We start from the raw sequence: 23,654 nt of genomic DNA, 5'->3' as shown, positions 1-23,654 counted from the left end.
ACTTTGTCCGTCGGATACTCCGAGGGAAACAGTCCGATGGGGCCCATATACAGTCGGATTATCCGACAACACGGTCCGATCAGATATTTTCCGTCGGAATGTCCGACCGTGTGTACAAGGGCTTAGTGTTTTTCATGTCTTGTATTGGCAGCATGCCACACTTCTCTCTTGGCTTTGTCTTCAGTCTGAGAATGGTGGTGGATGAGGCGGCACGGGGTAGTAACCGCCAGTCACCAAGCAGTAGCTTAAACAGACTTGTTCCTCTTTGCTCCCCCCTGTGCTGTTTTTTCCTGGGGTAAGACAGTCTGACTGTTTTTCTCATATTCTGTGTCTCCTGTCTGCCTCTGGGAGGGCTTCCGTGGCTCAACTGCTGCTGCTTCTGAAGGAAATCAAATTCCAATAGAAAAGACTAGAATAGAATAGAAAATAATAGAAAAGAGTAGCATAGAAAAACAACAGAACTTTTCTATTAGAATTCAATTTATATATATATATATATATATATATATATATATATATATATATACACATAAGGCCTCCCTTTCGATAAATTGCGATATAATCTCATCGTTCCAGGGAATTAAATAGGATGGGGGAATCAGTGGCATAGGGAGAGGGGGCTGGAGGGGGCTTTAGTCCCAAATGGGTCCCCGAAAAGCCCTGGGTCCAATCTGATCCCGAGTGTGGCCAAGTGACATAGCAGGTCCCACCTTCTGGAGCCTGCAGCGCCTTTGATGGACGTCCCACTGGTCCAAAGCCAGGACCGCGTGACATGTGAGGTCCATCATAGGATCTGCAGGCTCCAGAAGGTGGGAATTACAATGCGGCCGTCGCGCCACATCACTATGACATCCCGGCTTGGCGCTTGGGTGGGGGCGGCTCTCCTCTCCTCCTCTGACTGCCTGCTGTGATAATGACGGGCGTACCACACATCACAGCTGAGCTGAGCTGCTGTAGGACACATAAAATCTGTCTCCTGGCCAGGTATATCAGTGAATGTCACTACCGTTAGTGTGTGTATGTCAGGTAAGTCACTGTATGTATGTCAGGTAGGTCAGTGTATGTATTTCAGTTAGGTCAGTGTATGTCACTACCGTCAGTGTATGTCAGGTAGGTCAGAGTATGTATGTCACTACTGTCAGTGTGTGTGTATGTCAGGTAGGTAGGTCAGTGTATGTATGTCAGGTAGAACAATGTATGTATGTCACTACCGTAAGTGTGTGTATGTCAGGTAGGTCAGTGTATGTCACTACCATCAGTGTATGTATGTCATGTAGGTCAGTGTATGTATGTCACTACCGTCAATGTATTTATGTCAGGTAGGTAGGTCAATGTATGTATGTCAGGTAGGCAGGTCATTGTAGTGGTCAGTGTGTCAGGCAGGTGAGTTTAGTGGTCAGAATTGATAGGCACTGGTAAGCCAGCCAGCAACCAGCAAGTGAGCTTACACCCACTACACAACCCCACCACCCAGCCAAAAAAACCTGCATCACTAATGCCCCCCGTGTCGGCCTTGGACTTCGGGCTGAAGCCCCTGGTCTTTTTGCCACCTACCAACACCCCAGGCTGGAAACCAGGGGAAGGGGTGGAGCCAAACACAGACCCACACAGCCCCAGCGGGAGCCATAGGCCACCCCAAAGGGATCACAGCTCACACAGGGGCGACAAGGCTTCCCAAATCGTCCCCTCACCCCCATTCTACCAATACAGGGGTGGGATATATCACCATCCCCTAGCTCCCTGAAGAGCATTTATTGCATGTGTTGGGATAACAATTCTTCTCATGGATATCTTCAGTAATATATCAAGGTATTACTATATGGACGTGTAGTAAAATTTTATATTACCTTATTGTCCAAACTTGACAGGGCCATGTGGGACAGGAAGAATAGAGGTGAGAATAAAGCAGAAAGAGTAGCAGTATAGGGAGGGGGGTAGGAGGAGAAGGGGGAGGCATCCAGTAGAGTTCTTTGTCCGATCGGAATTCTCTACAAACGATTGGACAAAGTATGATCAGATCCTGTTGTCAGAAAATTTTATAGCCAAGCTCTAAAACCTTGTCGGTCGGATATTCCGACGGAAACAGTCCGATGGAGCCCACACACGGTCGGATTATCTGATAACACGGTCCGATCAGACATTTTCCGTTGGAATGTCCGACCGTGTGTACAAGGGCTAAGAGTGTTGCTGTCATTTGTTCTTGGGTCATGATCCAGGAGATTTTGCACTTTGTCACCTGAATCGAGACCCTGGGCTTCTTCCAAGCCCCCTCCAGAGAAATTTTGGCTCCCAAAAACATGAAGATAATCAAAGTTTTAATGTTTTTGGGAGTGTTGTCTATTCTGTGATTCAACAGAGTGATTTTGGGGTCCTGGGAAACTGCTATACCTGTAACCTTCCTTACTAAATGGAAGAATTTGTTCCAGAAACTTCTGATGCGTGCGCATGTCCACCAAATATGGTACATGGAGCCCATCTGATTACAGCCCCTAAAACAGGGGGGAAGCATCTAGATAAATCCTTGCTAGTCTGGTGGGGACATAGTACCATCTAGTGAGCAACTTGACATTTGCTTCAATTAGTCCGATGTTCAAAATACCTTTGTAGGAGCATCGGAAGGAGTGAAACCATTTTTTAGGTTCCAGCTGAAGTTCCAGTTCTGAATCCCAAGCTCGAGCATGAGGGGATGAGTTTGAATTTTGTGCCAACAAGGCATGTACTGTATGGTCAAAATGCCACCTCTCTGATTCATGAGGTTGGAGCACCATTGTTCATAGATAGTGGGTTTGGGAGGGATAGGTTTATCTAATTATAAGGTGTGTAGAAAAAATTTGATCTGGGAAAATCTGAACTTTTCAGTTTGCTGAAACAAGTGTGATAGGACCTGACCAGGTGAAGAAGTGACCTATTCTAAATAACCCCTTGTTTAATCAACATTTAAAGGCTAGACTATTCCTCCGTGGCTGAAAGTTTGGGTTGTGGAAAAGATGGAGTCTCTGGAACATCGAGGGGTAATTAGATACATACAGTTTGTTTACATTATCAGGGAGTGTGCTTCCTAAACATGGTATTGATTCCGAAGGCCCAGGTAAAGGGAAAGTGGTGTTTTGATTGGTTAACTAAAGTTTGGGGGATCAAGATATTTAAAGCGAGTGATTTGGAAGCATTGACTCTGAGGCCGAGTTAACTCTTGGACATATGAAGAGCAACATATCACCCACGAATAACGCACATTTGTGTTCTTGGGGGCCACAGGAAACCCCCTTAATATTTGAATTGGATCTGATAGCTATTACTAAAGTTTTGATAGCTATTGCAAAAATGAGCGACGATAGGGGGCATTTCTGCCTAGTGCCTAGTGTTAAAGCTGTCAGAGTAATGACCCATTGGCTGGACTTGTGCGCTGGGGTAGAATATAGAGAGTGAATAGTTCCCATCAAATTAGGACTGAATCCCAAAATTTTGAATAGGTAGAGCCAGGAAACAGAGTCAAAAGTCTTCTGCTGGTCAATTGAGAACAGAAGACCTTTCTGGAGAGTTCCTCTATCCCAATGGGATCGTAGCAAAGAGATAATATCTATGGCCCTTCTGACTTGGTCCGGACCCTGTCTCCCCGGTATGAAGCCCACCTGGTCCTTGTGTATGTACTTTGCAATAAAGCTAGACATTCTTGTCGCTAGAATTTTTGTAACAAAATAGACTCCTTTCTCTGAGATATACCACTTCCTAAGATCATGGATAGCCATAGGGAACTCCTGGGCAATCCCTTTTCTACAGAAAAGCATGCCTGAGCTTCGCACCCATCCTGTCTCCCACTCATCTCTCCCTGCCTGTGTGTTACTGCATCTGTAAAGGGGATCTGGGGGCAGGAGGATTAAGGAGCCGACAGCCACATTGAGAGAAGTCACTGACTGAGAGCCCCGGGGACCATTCAAGTAAGTGAGCACTGTGATCAGACCCTCCTTCTCTCCCTGCCCCTCTCTCTCCCTGCCCCCTCCTTCTCCGGCCCCTCATTACCCCCCCAGGGGAATGTTGGTGGTCAGGACTGGGGACCCAGACCTAAAGCTATGTAAGGGCCCCCAAAATTTCTGATGGCTGCCCTGGCGGCATGATTATTGGTGCCTCTTTGGTGGTTGATGTAAGCCATGGGCATGGTATTGTCTGACTATCATCAGGTGTCCTCACAACAGCAGATACAATTGAATACAAGGGTCCTGAGAGAATAAACTACCACACTTATTAGAGCTAAGAGCTGAGCCTGAGTTAACAAGACCATCTGCCCTTTTTCCTCTGCCATGCTTGTAAATATATGGCTTCCAGAGGGTTATTCATGATCTCCACGGCAGTAGAGAGGGAGTCCACAGCAACCCAGGAAGCATAATAGCTGCTATATTGTGTCTACAGGAGAGAACCAGGAGATGTTACTGGACCAAAGTCTTTCCCAGAAAGAGGAAGAGGCAGGATGGGCAACTGCAGTAATACTATTGAAAGAAAGGCGGGGGGTACAGTGTGTGCTTAGGTCATGCAGCAAGCACCTAGTTTGGGAAGGCACACTTGGCACCATAAAGGGGGGGAATCCAGTCTTAATAACTCTAGTCACTGGAAGGTGCTACTCAGACCACTTCTTACAGGTATGTAGACATCCAACAACGCACGTTACAAAATGCACTAAAATAAGCATACCGGATAGGTGTGATCCTAGTATAACAGTTTAACTTTAATACTGAATTAAATTGATGTAATATATCATTATGTAAGCAACAAATTACATAGCCTGTTACCTGGAGCAGCGCTGTCTCCTCTTTCCCCTTTTTGTCCTGGTGGTCCTGTCAGTTATAGAACATATTTAATGGGAGAGTTAATTAAACAAAACCCATACAGTTAAAACTTTATATTATCTGTGCAGGAGAAGGTCAACATAAATTTAGGCCTATGAATATCTGTTATTATTTTAAACAAAGGTGTTGATGACAGTCTGTCTGTTTACTTTCCTCTAATGGATGTGTGAGGGTGTCTAGGCACGCCTGTACCTACAGCCCAATAATTGTATATCTGCAGTGTGAGGTCTAAGGCACTGCTGCCCCTTACTGTGTCACAGAGAATGTGGATTGAGATTTGGAGATGTCACCACTGTACTACTCACTCCTTTCAAGAGGCTCCGACATAAGAAAGCAAAGCTCTGCCTCTTCCAAGATTGCCGCCTCCATACAGAGACACAGTGCAGAACATTGCCTGGTAAGTCAGTAATATGAAAAGATCAGCCACAGAGAGACCACAGGCCATGCTGGTGACCATCTTTTGTCCTCTTTCTTGCTTTTTGTCTGTTACATATATCATTGAAAGCATTTTGTTATAATACTGTATCTGCTCAATAGGTGCAAAGAATAAATGTGCTACACTCATATCAGTTACATTGTTCCATATCCCATTTCCATTCTCTACAGCCCATTCAAACCTGAATTTTGTTAAATCCCCTGAAACAAGTTGGCATTTCCTTGGTGATTTTAACCACTTGCCGACCGCATAACATACATTTACTGTGGCAAATTTTCTGCAATAGCCTCTAGGGGTGTGCACGTACAGCTGGAGACTGATTGGACAGTGGGGGGAGCCAATCCGGGGGCCGGCGGACCCTATGTCTGCCGGCCACCAACGACCATTCCTGAAAACGGCAGAGCGTTGGAACATTGTAAACAAGGCAGAATACTGATCGAGAGCATTCAACTTCATAACTTTTCTATATTTCTTTCTGTAATGTTACATTAAGATAAAAGAAGATATCACTCAGACATCAAACGCTGCTATGCTAGAAGGCTAGTAGGACTAATTAGACCTCCTAGGAGAAATATACTTTACACCAGATATACAGTGTATCAAGTTTTATTTTGAACAAATCATAAGTTCATCCTAATAAAGGTTATGGTGGTTTTCTGGTTGTGGAGCATTGTCCTATAGAAATATAGACAGACTCAGGATTGTGGGCATAAATGTTGTACCCACTGGACATAATAAAAACACTCCAGCACACCTACAATGCACCCCTTGGATCTTTTGAGTGGGTGTAGTTAGCTTTGCACAAATGGCTGGGAGCACTTGTTTTATTTGAACAATACTCTACTATTTTTTTCATCTTCATTTTTTTTATTTTTTTTTTACTGTCGCTCATATCTGTTATGTAATAGCAGTGCAAACACTGTTACATTCCTATCTGGGCATGGTATCAAATGACACAGACATGCTTTAAACTCTTCATACCTAAGGGTAAAATAAATCGAAATGCCTAAATCCCAATTTTGCAGTTTTGACATGTGTTAGTAAAACCGGACCTGTCATCACAACTACTTCATCCAGGTGGATTATACCTTGTTTTTTTCAGGGCAATTTGAGCTTTCATTTAGTGGTAAATGGTTATGGACATCTTCTGATTTTTTTTTTTATTATCAAAGTCAATCTGGCCCAAAATAGTGACAAAAAAAATAATTAAACTAACAAAATGTAGTTGTATATTTCTTGTTACTACCATAAGCTACCACCAAAGAACAACCCAAAATAAATTCTCCTGCTCCTGATGATCACAGCGATACTACATACTGTATGTGTATGTTATTTGTTGTTTGTAGCTGTAGTACACCTAGAAGCAATAGTGCGCATCTTGCTTCTTTTTTTTTGTTCTACTTAAAGCGGGAGTAAACCCAGTTTCATAAAACACTTACCGCATGCCGGAAATGCTAACTTTCACATTGGTCATGCTCTCAACCAAACTTTCAAACCATCCAATGGCTGGTTTCATATCTGATCACACGTGCGGCATTATGGCAGTTGAAGAATCATTAGAGGCCAAGGTGGCAGCTTCCTTGACTGAAAATGATAGAAGGGTTTACTTCCACTTTAAAACACACCCGACACTAACTGACACTGATGCTAATTAAAAGAAAAATATCCTGTCCAAAATATACTGACTCTGAACTTTGTCTCTGATAGTGATGGACGAACTTCCGACGGGACGTTTCGCGAACGCGAAATGCGAACGGACCCAAACGTTCGCGAAACCGACCGTTCGCCGCGGGCCCCATTGACTTCAATGGGAGGCGAACTTTGCAAACCTTCATGTCGAATTTGCGGCCACGTGGTAATTATTAGGGGGTAAAACGTAGTCCCACCATCTGGACAATGACATAATACATGTATGAGGTGAATTTGGGATCGATAACTACAAGCATTTTTATTTTATTTGGGAAATTGTTCTAACAATTCAGGACTATGGAGCTAATGAAGGCAATGGAGGAGAGGGAAGGTCAGGGACCAGGGTAGGCAAAGAAGAGGGTGCAGGAGATGATCACCAGCAGCGTGACATACCGGAATGACACATGCACCGTAATACAGAGCACTGACAGCAGCACCGTGACATACAGAGCACTGACAGCAGCACCGTGACATACAGCGCTGACAGCAGCACCGTGACATACAGCGCTGACAGCAGCACCGTGACATACAGCGCTGACAGCAGCACCGTGACATACAGCGCTGACAGCAGCACCGTGACATACAGCGCTGACAGCAGCACCGTGACATACAGCGCTGACAGCAGCACCGTGACATACAGCGCTGACAGCAGCACCGTGACATACAGCGCTGACAGCAGCACCGTGACATACAGCGCTGACAGCAGCACCGTGACATACAGCGCTGACAGCAGCACCGTGACATACAGCGCTGACAGCAGCACCGTGACATACAGCGCTGACAGCAGCACCGTGACATACAGCGCTGACAGCAGCACCGTGACATACAGCGCTGACAGCAGCACCGTGACATACAGCACTGACAGCAGCACCGTAAGCAGCCCCAGGAGGAAGTCAGCACAGCACAGGGATGGTGTGATCCCCTCATAATAAGAACCCCCAGGAGGAAGTCAGCACAGCACAGGGATAGTGTGATCCCTTCATAATAAGAACCCCCAGGAGGAAGTCAGCACAGCACAGGGATATCATAAGCAGCCCCAGTAGAAATATGACACCGCTCAACCTCTTCAAAGAGGAGGGTAGGGGCATATAGTACGGTGTGCTTTTTTGGGTCAAGGAAGTGAGCCAAATGAATTAAGAAGGTCTGTGTGCTTGATTAAAAAAATAGTTTATAGACATATACATGGTCTACTGGTCACATGTGTTGAATTCCTCCGAGATCCATGCCTCATTCATTTTTAGAAATGTGAGGTAGTTAACACTGTGGTGAGCTAGGCGAGTACGCTTATCGGTCACAATCCCCCCTGCTGCGCTGAACGTCCTTTCGGACAGGACACTGGATGAGGGGCAAGCCAACAGTTCGATTGCAAATTGGGCAAGCTCTGGCCAGAGGTCAAGCCTGCCCACCCAGTAGTCTAGGGGTTCATCACTCCTCAGAGCGTCCACATCGGCCGTTAACCCAATGTAGTCGGACACCTGACGGTCTAGGCGTTCCCTGATGCTGGATCCGGATGACACCTGTCGATGGGTCGGCTGAAAGAATGACCTCATATCCGAAGTCACCAACACATCTTCAAACCGGCCTCTTCTTGCAGGCGCTGTTGGATTGGTACCCGCAAATCCTTCTCTGGGAGTGGGAATTGCTCCTCTGCCAGCGCACGCAAAAGCAGAATGCAGCATTTCTCGAAGCAAGGCCTGGAAGTGCTGCATTCTGACAGCCCTCTGCGACAGCGGTAACATTTCCGCCATTTTGTGTTTGTACCGGGGGTCTAAGTACGTTGCCACCCAGTACTGGTCCTTGACCCTCATGCTTTTTATACGGGGGTCCCTATTAAAACACTGGAGCATGAAGGCCCCCATTTGCACTAAAGTGGAAGCGGTGTGGTGGCCTGGCTCCTGCTCATCATCCAGGATAATGTCGTCCTCTTCATTCTCCTCTCCCCATCCTCGCACAACAGGGATCCCAGAAAGGTTTAAAGCATGCTCTTCTTGCTCCTGCTCATCCGCCCCGGCACCATCCTCCTCTGACTCCTCATCAGACTCCTGTTGTTGACTTGTCTCAGATAGTGATGGACGAACTTCCGACGGGACGTTTCGCGAACGCGAAACGCGAACGGACACAAACGTTCGCGAAAACGACCGTTCGCCGCGGGCTCCATTGACTTCAATGGGAGGCGAATTTCGCAAACCTTTAGGTCGAATTTGCGGCCACGGGGTAATTATTAGGGGGTAGCACGTAGTCCCACCACCTGGACAATAGCATAATACATGTATGAGGTGAATTTGGGATCGATAACTACAAGCATTTTTTTTTTATTTGGGAAATTGTTCTGACAATTCAGGACTATGGAGCTAATGAAGGCAATGGAGGAGAGGGAAGGTCAGGGACCAGGGTAGGCAAACAAGAGGGTGCAGGAGATACAGAGCACTGACAGCAGCACCGTAATACAGAGCACTGACATCAGCACCGTGACATACAGCGCTGACAGCAGCTCCGTGACATACAGCGCTGACAGCAGCTCCGTGACATACAGCGCTGACAGCAGCTCCGTGACATACAGCGCTGACAGCAGCTCCGTGACATACAGCGCTGACAGCAGCACCGTGACATACAGCGCTGACAGCAGCTCCGTGACATACAGCGCTGACAGCAGCTCCGTGACATACAGCGCTGACAGCAGCTCCGTGACATACAGCACTGACAGCAGCTCCGTGACATACAGCGCTGACAGCAGCTCCGTGACATACAGCGCTGACAGCAGCACCGTGACATACAGCGCTGACAGCAGCTCCGTGACATACAGCGCTGACAGCAGCTCCGTGACATACAGCGCTGACAGCAGCTCCGTGACATACAGCGCTGACAGCAGCTCCGTGACATACAGCGCTGACAGCAGCTCCGTGACATACAGCGCTGACAGCAGCTCCGTGACATACAGCGCTGACAGCAGCTCCGTGACATACAGCGCTGACAGCAGCTCCGTGACATACAGCGCTGACAGCAGCTCCGTGACATACAGCGCTGACAGCAGCACCGTAAGCAGCCCCAGGAGGAAGTCAGCACAGCACAGGGATGGTGTGATCCCCTCATAATAAGAACCCCCAGGAGGAAGTCAGCACAGCACAGGGATGGTGGGAGCCCCTCATAATAAGAACACCCAGGAGGAAGTCAGCACAGCACAGGGATGGTGGGAACCCCTCATAATAAGCAGCCCCAGTAGAAATATGACACCGCTCAACCTCTTCAAAGAGGAGGGTAGGGGCATATAGTACGGTGTGCTTTTTTGGGTCAGGGAAGTGAGCCAAATGAATTAAGAAGGTCTGTGTGCTTGATTCCAAAAATTGTTTATAGACATATACATGGTCTACTGATCACATGTGTTGAATTCCTCCGAGATCCATGCCTCATTCATTTTTAGAAATGTGAGGTAGTTAACACTGTGGTGAGCTAGGCGAGTACGCTTATCGGTCACAATCCCCCCTGCTGCGCTGAACGTCCTTTCGGACAGGACACTGGATGAGGGGCAAGCCAACAGTTCGATTGCAAATTGGGCAAGCTCTGGCCAGAGGTCAAGCCTGCCCACCCAGTAGTCTAGGGGTTCATCACTCCTCAGAGCGTCCACATCGGCCGTTAACCCAATGTAGTCGGACACCTGACGGTCTAGGCGTTCCCTGATGCTGGATCCGGATGACACCTGTCGATGGGTCGGCTGAAAGAATGACCTCATATCCGAAGTCACCAACACATCTTCAAACCGGCCTCTTCTTGCAGGCGCTGTTGGATTGGTACCCGCAAATCCTTCTCTGGGAGTGGGAATTGCTCCTCTGCCAGCGCACGCAAAAGCAGAATGCAGCATTTCTCGAAGCAAGGCCTGGAAGTGCTGCATTCTGACAGCCCTCTGCGACGGCGGTAACATTTCCGCCATTTTGTGTTTGTACCGGGGGTCTAAGTACGTTGCCACCCAGTACTGGTCCTTGACCCTCATGCTTTTTATACGGGGGTCCCTATTAAAACACTGGAGCATGAAGGCCCCCATTTGCACTAAAGTGGAAGCGGTGTGGTGGCCTGGCTCCTGCTCATCATCCAGGATAATGTCGTCCTCTTCATTCTCCTCTCCCCATCCTCGCACAACAGGGATCCCAGAAAGGTTTAAAGCATGCTCTTCTTGCTCCTGCTCATCCGCCCCGGCACCATCCTCCTCTGACTCCTCATCAGACTCCTGTTGTTGACTTGTCTCAGATAGAGTAGCCCCCCCTGGGAATTCATCCAGCATTGCGACTTCCTCATCTTCCCGCTCCTGCTCCTCCACAGCCTGATCAATGACACGACGCAATGCACGCTCCAGAAAGAAGGCATAAGGTACCATGTCACTGATGGCGCCATGGCTGCGACTGACCAGTTTGGTGATCTCCTCAAATGGCCGCAGAAGTCTGCATGTGTCGCGCATGAGCAGCCACTGGCGCGGTGAAAAAAAACCCAGCTCCCCAGAACCGTTTCTTTCGCAGAGTTCATACAGGTAGACGTTAACTGCACGTTTCTGCTGGAGCAGCCTATCAAGCATATAGAAGGTTGAGTTCCATCGCGTCGGGCAATCGCAAATAAGACGTCTGACCGGCAGATGGTGTCGCCGCTGAATGTCAGCAAGGCGAGCCATGGCCGTGTAAGATCTTCTGAAATGGGCCGAGATTTTCCTTGCCTGCCGCAAGATGTCCTGGACCCCAGGGTATTTGACAAGGAATCGCTGCACGACCAAGTTTAAGACGTGTGCCATGCACGGCACGTGCGTGATTTTGCCCTGTTTCAATGCGCTAAGCAGATTGGCACCGTTGTCACACACCACTTTACCAACTGTCAAATTGAGCGGTGTTAGCCACTCATCTGCCTGTGAACGCAAAGCTGAAAGGAGTGCCGGGCCAGTGTGGCTCTTTGCTTCCAGGCACAACAGACGCAGCACGGCATGGCAACGTCTCACCTGGCATGTGGAATAGGTTCTGGGGAGCTTGGGCGGTGCAGTGGAAGAGACGCTAGCAGCGGAAAAGGAGGAGGCAGCTGAGGAGGAGAGGGAGGAGGATGGAGTAGGAGGAGGAGAAGAAGAGTCAGGCCTGCATGCAATCCGTGGCGGTAAAACCAAATCTACACGGGTGCCACGGGTTACATGCTTGACGGCCGTCAGAAGGTTCACCCAGTGGGCAGTAAAACTGATATACCTTCCCTGCCCGTGTTTGCTAGACCACGTGTCTGTGGTCAGATGTATCTTGGCACCGACACTGTGTGCCAGAGATACATTCACTTGCCGCTGAACATGGCCATATAGCTCTGGGATGCCCTTCTCTGAGAAATACTTCCTTCCTGGGACCTTCCATTGTGGTGTTCCAATGGCCACAAATTTGCGAAAGGCCTCCGAGTCCACCAGTTTATATGGCAGTAGTTGGCGGGCTATGAGTTCTGACAAGCCAGCCGCCAACCGTTGGGCAAGAGGGTTATCCGGCGTCATCATTTTTTTACGCTCAAACATTAGGCCCACGGAAGCCTGCCTTTTTGCAGAAAAATGTGAGCTTGGCGTGATGGAAGGTGGAGTGGAGGACAATTGTGAGGAGAGAGGAGAAGGAGAAGTAGAAGACGAGGCTGGACGGTGAGAGCCTGCAGTGTGGCTTTGTGTGTTCCGTTGCTCCCACTGGGCTCGGTGATGGCTGCTCATGTGCCTTCTTAAGGCGGTCGTCCCTAGGTGAGTATTGGGCTTACCGCGACTAACGCGTTGACTGCAAAGATTGCAGATGGCAACGCTATTGTCAGCAGCGGACACGTTAAAAAAAGCCCACACTGCGGAGCCATGTGCCGGTGTCCTGGGAGCGCCAGATGTGACCGTACATGGTCGATGACTCGCTCCTGATACATTTGCAGTCTGCTTTGTCCCTGCTGTGCAATGTAAGTCATTGCTGCTTCTCCTCCCTATCTGCTGGTCCATATCTCCCTCTGAACTCCCCTCCTCTTCCTCTCTTGTGGGCACCCACGTGACATCACTAGACACGTCATCATCAACGTCACCTTCCCCACCGCTATAAGTAGAGTAGGCAGCAACACCGGGGACCAACCTCCTCCTTGGGCTGATCTGGGTACTGGCGTCAGACTGCTGAGTAGCGCTTGTTGCTACCTCCTCTTCCTGATCCAATACCAAGAGTGGCTGCGCATCAGAAATGTCCTCTTGATATGGATCGGAAAATAATTCCAGTGACTCAAGCGGAAGGTATGTGGTGGTGGTGGTGGTGGTCGTGTTGTTGGTGGTAGTGTCTTTGGGGGTGCACATAGCAGAGAGTGAAGAAGAGGGTGCAGATCGAGAGGATGAGGAGGGTGCAGAAGAGTAAGGCTGAGCGAGCCACTCAACCAAGTCTGGTGCATCCTTTAAAGTAATTGAACGCACCTTCTGCAACTTCCCACTTTGGCTCAAGCCTGTTGCTCCTGCCCTACCCCTACCACCCCTGCGGAAGGGCCTGCCTCTTCCTCTGCATGTCATTTTTTAAATGACCCTGTGACAAAACTCTTAGTCCCTATACCGCTGAAGGACTGCTGCAGTATAGGTGAGCGGTCAGCAGTGGTGCACGTCAACCCTATCTATTGTGGACCTATAGCGGTCCTTACAGAACAGCAGACTGTACCGCACTCAAGCCTATGTACCGTAGCACCCTATACCAAGTTACCAGTCCTTATAAGAACTTTTGTGGACCAAGCAGGTTGTGTATTAGTGTTTAGCAGACTGTACGTCAGTCCCTATACCGCTGAAGGACTGCTGCAGTATAGGGCAGCGGTCAGCAGTGGTGCACGTCAACCCTATCTATTGTGGACCGATAGCGGTCCTTACAGAACAGCAGACTGTACCGCACTCAAGCCTATGTACCGTAGCACCCTATACCAAGTTACCAGTCCTTATAAGAACTTTTGTGGACCAAGCAGGTTGTGTGTTAGTGTTTAGCAGACTGTGCGTCAGTCCCTATACCGCTGAAGGACTGCTGCAGTATAGGGCAGCGGTCAGCAGTAGTGCACGGCAACCCTATGTATTGTGGACCGATAGCGGTCCTTACAGAACAGCAGACTGTAACGCACTCAGGCCTATGTACCGTAGCACCCTATACCAAGTTACCAGTCCTTATAAGAACTTTTGTGGACCAAGCAGGTTGTGTGTTAGTGATTAGCAGACTGTACGTCAGTCCCTATACCAATGAAGGACTGCTGCAGTATAGGGCAGCGGTCAGCAGTAGTGCACGGCAACCCTATGTATTGTGGACCGATAGCGGTCCTTACAGAACAGCAGACTGTAACGCACTCAGGCCTATGTACCGTAGCACCCTATACCAAGTTACCAGTCCTTATAAAAACTTTTGTGGACCAAGCAGGTTGTGTGTTAGTGTTTAGCAGACTGTGCGTCAGTCCCTATACCGCTGAAGGACTGCTGCAGTATAGGGCAGCGGTCAGCAGTGGTGCACGTCAACCCTATCTATTGTGGACCGATAGCGGTCCTTACAGAACAGCAGACTGTACCGCACTCAAGCCTATGTACCGTAGCACCCTATACCAAGTTACCAGTCCTTATAAGAACTTTTGTGGAACAAGCAGGTTGTGTGTTAGTGATTAGCAGACTGTACGTCAGTCCCTATACCAATGAAGGACTGCTGCAGTATAGGGCAGCGGTCAGCAGTAGTGCACGGCAACCCTATGTATTGTGGACCGATAGCGGTCCTTACAGAACAGCAGACTGTACTGCACTCAGGCCTATGTACCGTAGCACCCTATACCAAGTTACCAGTCCTTATAAAAACTTTTGTGGACCAAGCAGGTTGTGTGTTAGTGTTTAGCAGACTGTGCGTCAGTCCCTATACCGCTGAAGGACTGCTGCAGTATAGGGCAGCGGTCAGCAGTAGTGCACGGCAACCCTATGTATTGTGGACCGATAGCGGTCCTTACAGAACAGCAGACTGTACTGCACTCAGGCCTATGTACCGTAGCACCCTATACCAAGTTACCAGTCCTTATAAGAACTTTTGTGGACCAAGCAGGTTGTGTGTTAGTGATTAGCAGACTGTACGTCAGTCCCTATACCAATGAAGGACTGCTGCAGTATAGGGCAGCGGTCAGCAGTAGTGCACGGCAACCCTATGTATTGTGGACCGATAGCGGTCCTTACAGAACAGCAGACTGTAACGCACTCAGGCCTATGTACCGTAGCACCCTATACCAAGTTACCAGTCCTTATAAAAACTTTTGTGGACCAAGCAGGTTGTGTGTTAGTGTTTAGCAGACTGTGCGTCAGTCCCTATACCGCTGAAGGACTGCTGCAGTATAGGGCAGCGGTCAGCAGTAGTGCACGGCAACCCTATGTATTGTGGACCGATAGCGGTCCTTACAGAACAGCAGACTGTAACGCACTCAGGCCTATGTACCGTAGCACCCTATACCAAGTTACCAGTCCTTATAAGAACTTTTGTGGACCAAGCAGGTTGTGTGTTAGTGATTAGCAGACTGTACGTCAGTCCCTATACCAATGAAGGACTGCTGCAGTATAGGGCAGCGGTCAGCAGTAGTGCACGGCAACCCTATGTATTGTGGACCGATAGCGGTCCTTACAGAACAGCAGACTGTAACGCACTCAGGCCTATGTACCGTAGCACCCTATACCAAGTTACCAGTCCTTATAAGAACTTTTGTGGAACAAGCAGGTTGTGTGTTAGTGATTAGCAGACTGTACGTCAGTCCCTATACCAATGAAGGACTGCTGCAGTATAGGGCAGCGGTCAGCAGTAGTGCACGGCAACCCTATGTATTGTGGACCGATAGCGGTCCTTACAGAACAGCAGACTGTAACGCACTCAGGCCTATGTACCGTAGCACCCTATACCAAGTTACCAGTCCTTATAAGAACTTTTGTGGACCAAGCAGGTTGTGTGTTAGTGATTAGCAGACTGTACGTCAGTCCCTATACCAATGAAGGACTGCTGCAGTATAGGGCAGCGGTCAGCAGTAGTGCACGGCAACCCTATGTATTGTGGACCGATAGCGGTCCTTACAGAACAGCAGACTGTACTGCACTCAGGCCTATGTACCGTAGCACCCTATACCAAGTTACCAGTCCTTATAAAAACTTTTGTGGACCAAGCAGGTTGTGTGTTAGTGTTTAGCAGACTGTGCGTCAGTCCCTATACCGCTGAAGGACTGCTGCAGTATAGGGCAGCGGTCAGCAGTAGTGCACGGCAACCCTATGTATTGTGGACCGATAGCGGTCCTTACAGAACAGCAGACTGTAACGCACTCAGGCCTATGTACCGTAGCACCCTATACCAAGTTACCAGTCCTTATAAGAACTTTTGTGGACCAAGCAGGTTGTGTGTTAGTGATTAGCAGACTGTACGTCAGTCCCTATACCAATGAAGGACTGCTGCAGTATAGGGCAGCGGTCAGCAGTAGTGCACGGCAACCCTATGTATTGTGGACCGATAGCGGTCCTTACAGAACAGCAGACTGTACCGCACCCAAGCCTATGTACCGTAGCACCCTAGACAGACCAAGTTACCAGTCCTGATAAAGAGCTTTGTGGAACAAGTGAGTTGTGAATGATTAGCAGACTGCAGCAGAAGGGCAGCAGTCAAGTATAATATTCTTTCTATATTTGGAAGAAAGAATATTATACGTGTACAAGCCTATTACCGTACCACTGATACCAGTCCTGAAAAGAACCTTTGTGGAACTAATAGTAACAGCAAGTCTTTAAAATTATCCTCACTGCCTGACACACTGCTTCCTGCCTGTCCCTATACAAATTGGCAAAAAAGAGTAGGCTGGAACGATTAGCTGGAACAGCTCTTTTGTGGACCTGATAGTAACAGCTAATGATGATGATGATGATGATGATGAAGAAAGACTAATCTGGCTGAGCTGTCCCTAAAATAGCAGCATACAGCGCTCTGTCCCTTTATCTAAACTGACAAAAGAAACTCAGGCTGCTGACCTAACACCTATACCAGTCCTGAAAAGAACTTTTGTGTACCAAATAGCTAGCGTTTTCTCTGTCCCTACTCCACACAGGATCCTTTCCCTACAGTGACAGAAGAAAGAATGTAAAATGGCCACCGGATCGGGTGTATTTATAGGTTAGGGGGAATGTCCAAGTGTCCATGAGCTGTCATGTCTCAATTGGTTGTCCTGTAACACATGATAAACGTGTCACGAAAGGTTAAAGTTCTTGTATACATTAAACACGTAAGTCCGCCGGGGCGAACGACGGAAAAAGGCGTTCGAACCCGCGGACGGCGAAAGTCGGAAATTCGCCGCGAAACGACCGCCGGGCGAACCGTTCGGCCATCACTAGTCTCAGATAGAGTAGCCCCCCCTGGGAATTCATCCAGCATTGCGACTTCCTCATCTTCCCGCTCCTGCTCCTCCACAGCCTGATCAATGACACGACGCAATGCACGCTCCAGAAAGAAGGCATAAGGTACCATGTCACTGATGGCGCCATGGCTGCGACTGACCAGTTTGGTGATCTCCTCAAATGGCCGCAGAAGTCTGCATGTGTCGCGCATGAGCAGCCACTGGCGCGGTGAAAAAAAACCCAGCTCCCCAGAACCGTTTCTTTCGCAGAGTTCATACAGGTAGACGTTAACTGCACGTTTCTGCTGGAGCAGCCTATCAAGCATATAGAAGGTTGAGTTCCATCGCGTCGGGCAATCGCAAATAAGACGTCTGACCGGCAGATGGTGTCGCCGCTGAATGTCAGCAAGGCGAGCCATGGCCGTGTAAGATCTTCTGAAATGGGCCGAGATTTTCCTTGCCTGCCGCAAGATGTCCTGGACCCCAGGGTATTTGACAAGGAATCGCTGCACGACCAAGTTTAAGACGTGTGCCATGCACGGCACGTGCGTGATTTTGCCCTGTTTCAATGCGCTAAGCAGATTGGCACCGTTGTCACACACCACTTTACCAACTGTCAAATTGAGCGGTGTTAGCCACTCATCTGCCTGTGAACGCAAAGCTGAAAGGAGTGCCGGGCCAGTGTGGCTCTTTGCTTCCAGGCACAACAGACGCAGCACGGCATGGCAACGTCTCACCTGGCATGTGGAATAGGTTCTGGGGAGCTTGGGCGGTGCAGTGGAAGAGACGCTAGCAGCGGAAAAGGAGGAGGCAGCTGAGGAGGAGAGGGAGGAGGATGGAGTAGGAGGAGGAGAAGAAGAGTCAGGCCTGCATGCAATCCGTGGCGGTAAAACCAAATCTACACGGGTGCCACGGGTTACATGCTTGACGGCCGTCAGAAGGTTCACCCAGTGGGCAGTAAAACTGATATACCTTCCCTGCCCGTGTTTGCTAGACCACGTGTCTGTGGTCAGATGTATCTTGGCACCGACACTGTGTGCCAGAGATACATTCACTTGCCGCTGAACATGGCCATATAGCTCTGGGATGCCCTTCTCTGAGAAATACTTCCTTCCTGGGACCTTCCATTGTGGTGTTCCAATGGCCACAAATTTGCGAAAGGCCTCCGAGTCCACCAGTTTATATGGCAGTAGTTGGCGGGCTATGAGTTCTGACAAGCCAGCCGCCAACCGTTGGGCAAGAGGGTTATCCGGCATCATCATTTTTTTACGCTCAAACATTAGGCCCACGGAAGCCTGCCTTTTTGCAGAAAAATGTGAGCTTGGCGTGATGGAAGGTGGAGTGGAGGACAATTGTGAGGAGAGAGGAGAAGGAGAAGTAGAAGACGAGGCTGGACGGTGAGAGCCTGCAGTGTGGCTTTGTGTGTTCCGTTGCTCCCACTGGGCTCGGTGATGGCTGCTCATGTGCCTTCTTAAGGCGGTCGTCCCTAGGTGAGTATTGGGCTTACCGCGACTAACGCGTTGACTGCAAAGATTGCAGATGGCAACGCTATTGTCAGCAGCGGACACGTTAAAAAAAGCCCACACTGCGGAGCCATGTGCCGGTGTCCTGGGAGCGCCAGATGTGACCGTACATGGTCGATGACTCGCTCCTGATACATTTGCAGTCTGCTTTGTCCCTGCTGTGCAATGTAAGTCATTGCTGCTTCTCCTCCCTATCTGCTGGTCCATATCTCCCTCTGAACTCCCCTCCTCTTCCTCTCTTGTGGGCACCCACGTGACATCACTAGACACGTCATCATCAACGTCACCTTCCCCACCGCTATAAGTAGAGATCTCGGAGTAGGCAGCAACACCGGGGACCAACCTCCTCCTTGGGCTGATCTGGGTACTGGCGTCAGACTGCTGAGTAGCGCTTGTTGCTACCTCCTCTTCCTGATCCAATACCAAGAGTGGCTGCGCATCAGAAATGTCCTCTTGATATGGATCGGAAAATAATTCCAGTGACTCAAGCGGAAGGTATGTGGTGGTGGTGGTGGTGGTCGTGTTGTTGGTGGTAGTGTCTTTGGGGGTGCACATAGCAGAGAGTGAAGAAGAGGGTGCAGATCGAGAGGATGAGGAGGGTGCAGAAGAGTAAGGCTGAGCGAGCCACTCAACCAAGTCTGGTGCATCCTTTAAAGTAATTGAACGCACCTTCTGCAACTTCCCACTTTGGCTCAAGCCTGTTGCTCCTGCCCTACCCCTACCACCCCTGCGGAAGGGCCTGCCTCTTCCTCTGCATGTCATTTTTTAAATGACCCTGTGACAAAACTCTTAGTCCCTATACCGCTGAAGGACTGCTGCAGTATAGGTGAGCGGTCAGCAGTGGTGCACGTCAACCCTATCTATTGTGGACCTATAGCGGTCCTTACAGAACAGCAGACTGTACCGCACTCAAGCCTATGTACCGTAGCACCCTATACCAAGTTACCAGTCCTTATAAGAACTTTTGTGGACCAAGCAGGTTGTGTATTAGTGTTTAGCAGACTGTACGTCAGTCCCTATACCGCTGAAGGACTGCTGCAGTATAGGGCAGCGGTCAGCAGTGGTGCACGTCAACCCTATCTATTGTGGACCGATAGCGGTCCTTACAGAACAGCAGACTGTACCGCACTCAAGCCTATGTACCGTAGCACCCTATACCAAGTTACCAGTCCTTATAAGAACTTTTGTGGACCAAGCAGGTTGTGTATTAGTGTTTAGCAGACTGTACGTCAGTCCCTATACCGCTGAAGGACTGCTGCAGTATAGGGCAGCGGTCAGCAGTGGTGCACGTCAACCCCATCTATTGTGGACCGATAGCGGTCCTTACAGAACAGCAGACTGTACCGCACTCAAGCCTATGTACCGTAGCACCCTATACCAAGTTACCAGTCCTTATAAGAACTTTTGTGGACCAAGCAGGTTGTGTATTAGTGTTTAGCAGACTGTACGTCAGTCCCTATACCGCTGAAGGACTGCTGCAGTATAGGGCAGCGGTCAGCAGTGGTGCACGTCAACCCTATCTATTGTGGACCGATAGCGGTCCTTACAGAACAGCAGACTGTACCGCACTCAAGCCTATGTACCGTAGCACCCTATACCAAGTTACCAGTCCTTATAAGAACTTTTGTGGACCAAGCAGGTTGTGTATTAGTGTTTAGCAGACTGTACGTCAGTCCCTATACCGCTGAAGGACTGCTGCAGTATAGGGCAGCGGTCAGCAGTGGTGCACGTCAACCCTATCTATTGTGGACCGATAGCGGTCCTTACAGAACAGCAGACTGTACCGCACTCAAGCCTATGTACCGTAGCACCCTATACCAAGTTACCAGTCCTTCTAAGAACTTTTGTGGACCAAGCAGGTTGTGTGTTAGTGATTAGCAGACTGTACGTCAGTCCCTATACCGCTGAAGGACTGCTGCAGTATAGGGCAGCGGTCAGCAGTGGTGCACGTCAACCCTATCTATTGTGGACCGATAGCGGTCCTTACAGAACAGCAGACTGTACCGCACTCAAGCCTATGTACCGTAGCACCCTATACCAAGTTACCAGTCCTTATAAGAACTTTTGTGGACCAAGCAGGTTGTGTATTAGTGTTTAGCAGACTGTACGTCAGTCCCTATACCGCTGAAGGACTGCTGCAGTATAGGGCAGCGGTCAGCAGTGGTGCACGTCAACCCTATCTATTGTGGACCGATAGCGGTCCTTACAGAACAGCAGACTGTACCGCACTCAAGCCTATGTACCGTAGCACCCTATACCAAGTTACCAGTCCTTATAAGAACTTTTGTGGACCAAGCAGGTTGTGTATTAGTGTTTAGCAGACTGTACGTCAGTCCCTATACCGCTGAAGGACTGCTGCAGTATAGGGCAGCGGTCAGCAGTGGTGCACGTCAACCCTATCTATTGTGGACCGATAGCGGTCCTTACAGAACAGCAGACTGTACCGCACTCAAGCCTATGTACCGTAGCACCCTATACCAAGTTACCAGTCCTTATAAGAACTTTTGTGGAACAAGCAGGTTGTGTGTTAGTGATTAGCAGACTGTACGTCAGTCCCTATACCGCTGAAGGACTGCTGCAGTATAGGGCAGCGGTCAGCAGTGGTGCACGTCAACCCTATCTATTGTGGACCGATAGCGGTCCTTACAGAACAGCAGACTGTACCGCACTCAAGCCTATGTACCGTAGCACCCTATACCAAGTTACCAGTCCTTATAAGAACTTTTGTGGACCAAGCAGGTTGTGTATTAGTGTTTAGCAGACTGTACGTCAGTCCCTATACCGCTGAAGGACTGCTGCAGTATAGGGCAGCGGTCAGCAGTGGTGCACGTCAACCCTATCTATTGTGGACCGATAGCGGTCCTTACAGAACAGCAGACTGTACCGCACTCAAGCCTATGTACCGTAGCACCCTATACCAAGTTACCAGTCCTTATAAGAACTTTTGTGGAACAAGCAGGTTGTGTGTTAGTGATTAGCAGACTGTACGTCAGTCCCTATACCGCTGAAGGACTGCTGCAGTATAGGGCAGCGGTCAGCAGTGGTGCACGTCAACCCTATCTATTGTGGACCGATAGCGGTCCTTACAGAACAGCAGACTGTACCGCACTCAAGCCTATGTACCGTAGCACCCTATACCAAGTTACCAGTCCTTATAAGAACTTTTGTGGACCAAGCAGGTTGTGTATTAGTGTTTAGCAGACTGTACGTCAGTCCCTATACCGCTGAAGGACTGCTGCAGTATAGGGCAGCGGTCAGCAGTGGTGCACGTCAACCCTATCTATTGTGGACCGATAGCGGTCCTTACAGAACAGCAGACTGTACCGCACTCAAGCCTATGTACCGTAGCACCCTATACCAAGTTACCAGTCCTTCTAAGAACTTTTGTGGACCAAGCAGGTTGTGTGTTAGTGATTAGCAGACTGTACGTCAGTCCCTATACCGCTGAAGGACTGCTGCAGTATAGGGCAGCGGTCAGCAGTGGTGCACGTCAACCCTATCTATTGTGGACCGATAGCGGTCCTTACAGAACAGCAGACTGTACCGCACTCAAGCCTATGTACCGTAGCACCCTATACCAAGTTACCAGTCCTTATAAGAACTTTTGTGGACCAAGCAGGTTGTGTATTAGTGTTTAGCAGACTGTACGTCAGTCCCTATACCGCTGAAGGACTGCTGCAGTATAGGGCAGCGGTCAGCAGTGGTGCACGTCAACCCTATCTATTGTGGACCGATAGCGGTCCTTACAGAACAGCAGACTGTACCGCACTCAAGCCTATGTACCGTAGCACCCTATACCAAGTTACCAGTCCTTATAAGAACTTTTGTGGACCAAGCAGGTTGTGTATTAGTGTTTAGCAGACTGTACGTCAGTCCCTATACCGCTGAAGGACTGCTGCAGTATAGGGCAGCGGTCAGCAGTGGTGCACGTCAACCCTATCTATTGTGGACCGATAGCGGTCCTTACAGAACAGCAGACTGTACCGCACTCAAGCCTATGTACCGTAGCACCCTATACCAAGTTACCAGTCCTTATAAGAACTTTTGTGGAACAAGCAGGTTGTGTGTTAGTGATTAGCAGACTGTACGTCAGTCCCTATACCGCTGAAGGACTGCTGCAGTATAGGGCAGCGGTCAGCAGTGGTGCACGTCAACCCTATCTATTGTGGACCGATAGCGGTCCTTACAGAACAGCAGACTGTACCGCACTCAAGCCTATGTACCGTAGCACCCTATACCAAGTTACCAGTCCTTATAAGAACTTTTGTGGACCAAGCAGGTTGTGTATTAGTGTTTAGCAGACTGTACGTCAGTCCCTATACCGCTGAAGGACTGCTGCAGTATAGGGCAGCGGTCAGCAGTGGTGCACGTCAACCCTATCTATTGTGGACCGATAGCGGTCCTTACAGAACAGCAGACTGTACCGCACTCAAGCCTATGTACCGTAGCACCCTATACCAAGTTACCAGTCCTTATAAGAACTTTTGTGGAACAAGCAGGTTGTGTGTTAGTGATTAGCAGACTGTACGTCAGTCCCTATACCGCTGAAGGACTGCTGCAGTATAGGGCAGCGGTCAGCAGTGGTGCACGTCAACCCTATCTATTGTGGACCGATAGCGGTCCTTACAGAACAGCAGACTGTACCGCACTCAAGCCTATGTACCGTAGCACCCTATACCAAGTTACCAGTCCTTATAAGAACTTTTGTGGAACAAGTGAGTTGTGAATGTTTAGCAGACTGCAGCAGAAGGGCAGCAGTCAAGTATAATATCCTTTCTATATTTGGAAGAAAGAATATTATACATGTACAAG

General features: G+C 49.0%; 1 protein-coding gene across 1 annotated transcript in view; it reads right to left on the bottom strand.

Moving 5' to 3' along the window:
• The window catches only part of LOC143958163 (uncharacterized), a 56,667-nt gene that overhangs the window by 10,120 nt on the left and 22,893 nt on the right, over window positions 1–23,654 (bottom strand). Inside the window, exon 6 of the mRNA XM_077467619.1 lies at window positions 4,782–4,826. Within this exon, the coding sequence (XP_077323745.1) occupies window positions 4,782–4,826 (45 nt within the window). The remainder of the gene's footprint in view (window positions 1–4,781; window positions 4,827–23,654) is intronic.

Source organism: Lithobates pipiens, unplaced genomic scaffold, assembly GCF_037356315.1.
Source record: "Lithobates pipiens isolate NorthernLeopardFrog02 unplaced genomic scaffold, aLitPip1_a1.2 Scaffold_59, whole genome shotgun sequence".
NCBI classification, from domain to species: domain Eukaryota; kingdom Metazoa; phylum Chordata; class Amphibia; order Anura; family Ranidae; genus Lithobates; species Lithobates pipiens.
Note: the sequence above shows the minus strand (reverse complement) of the source record. Positions and strands in the feature narration are given on the sequence as shown.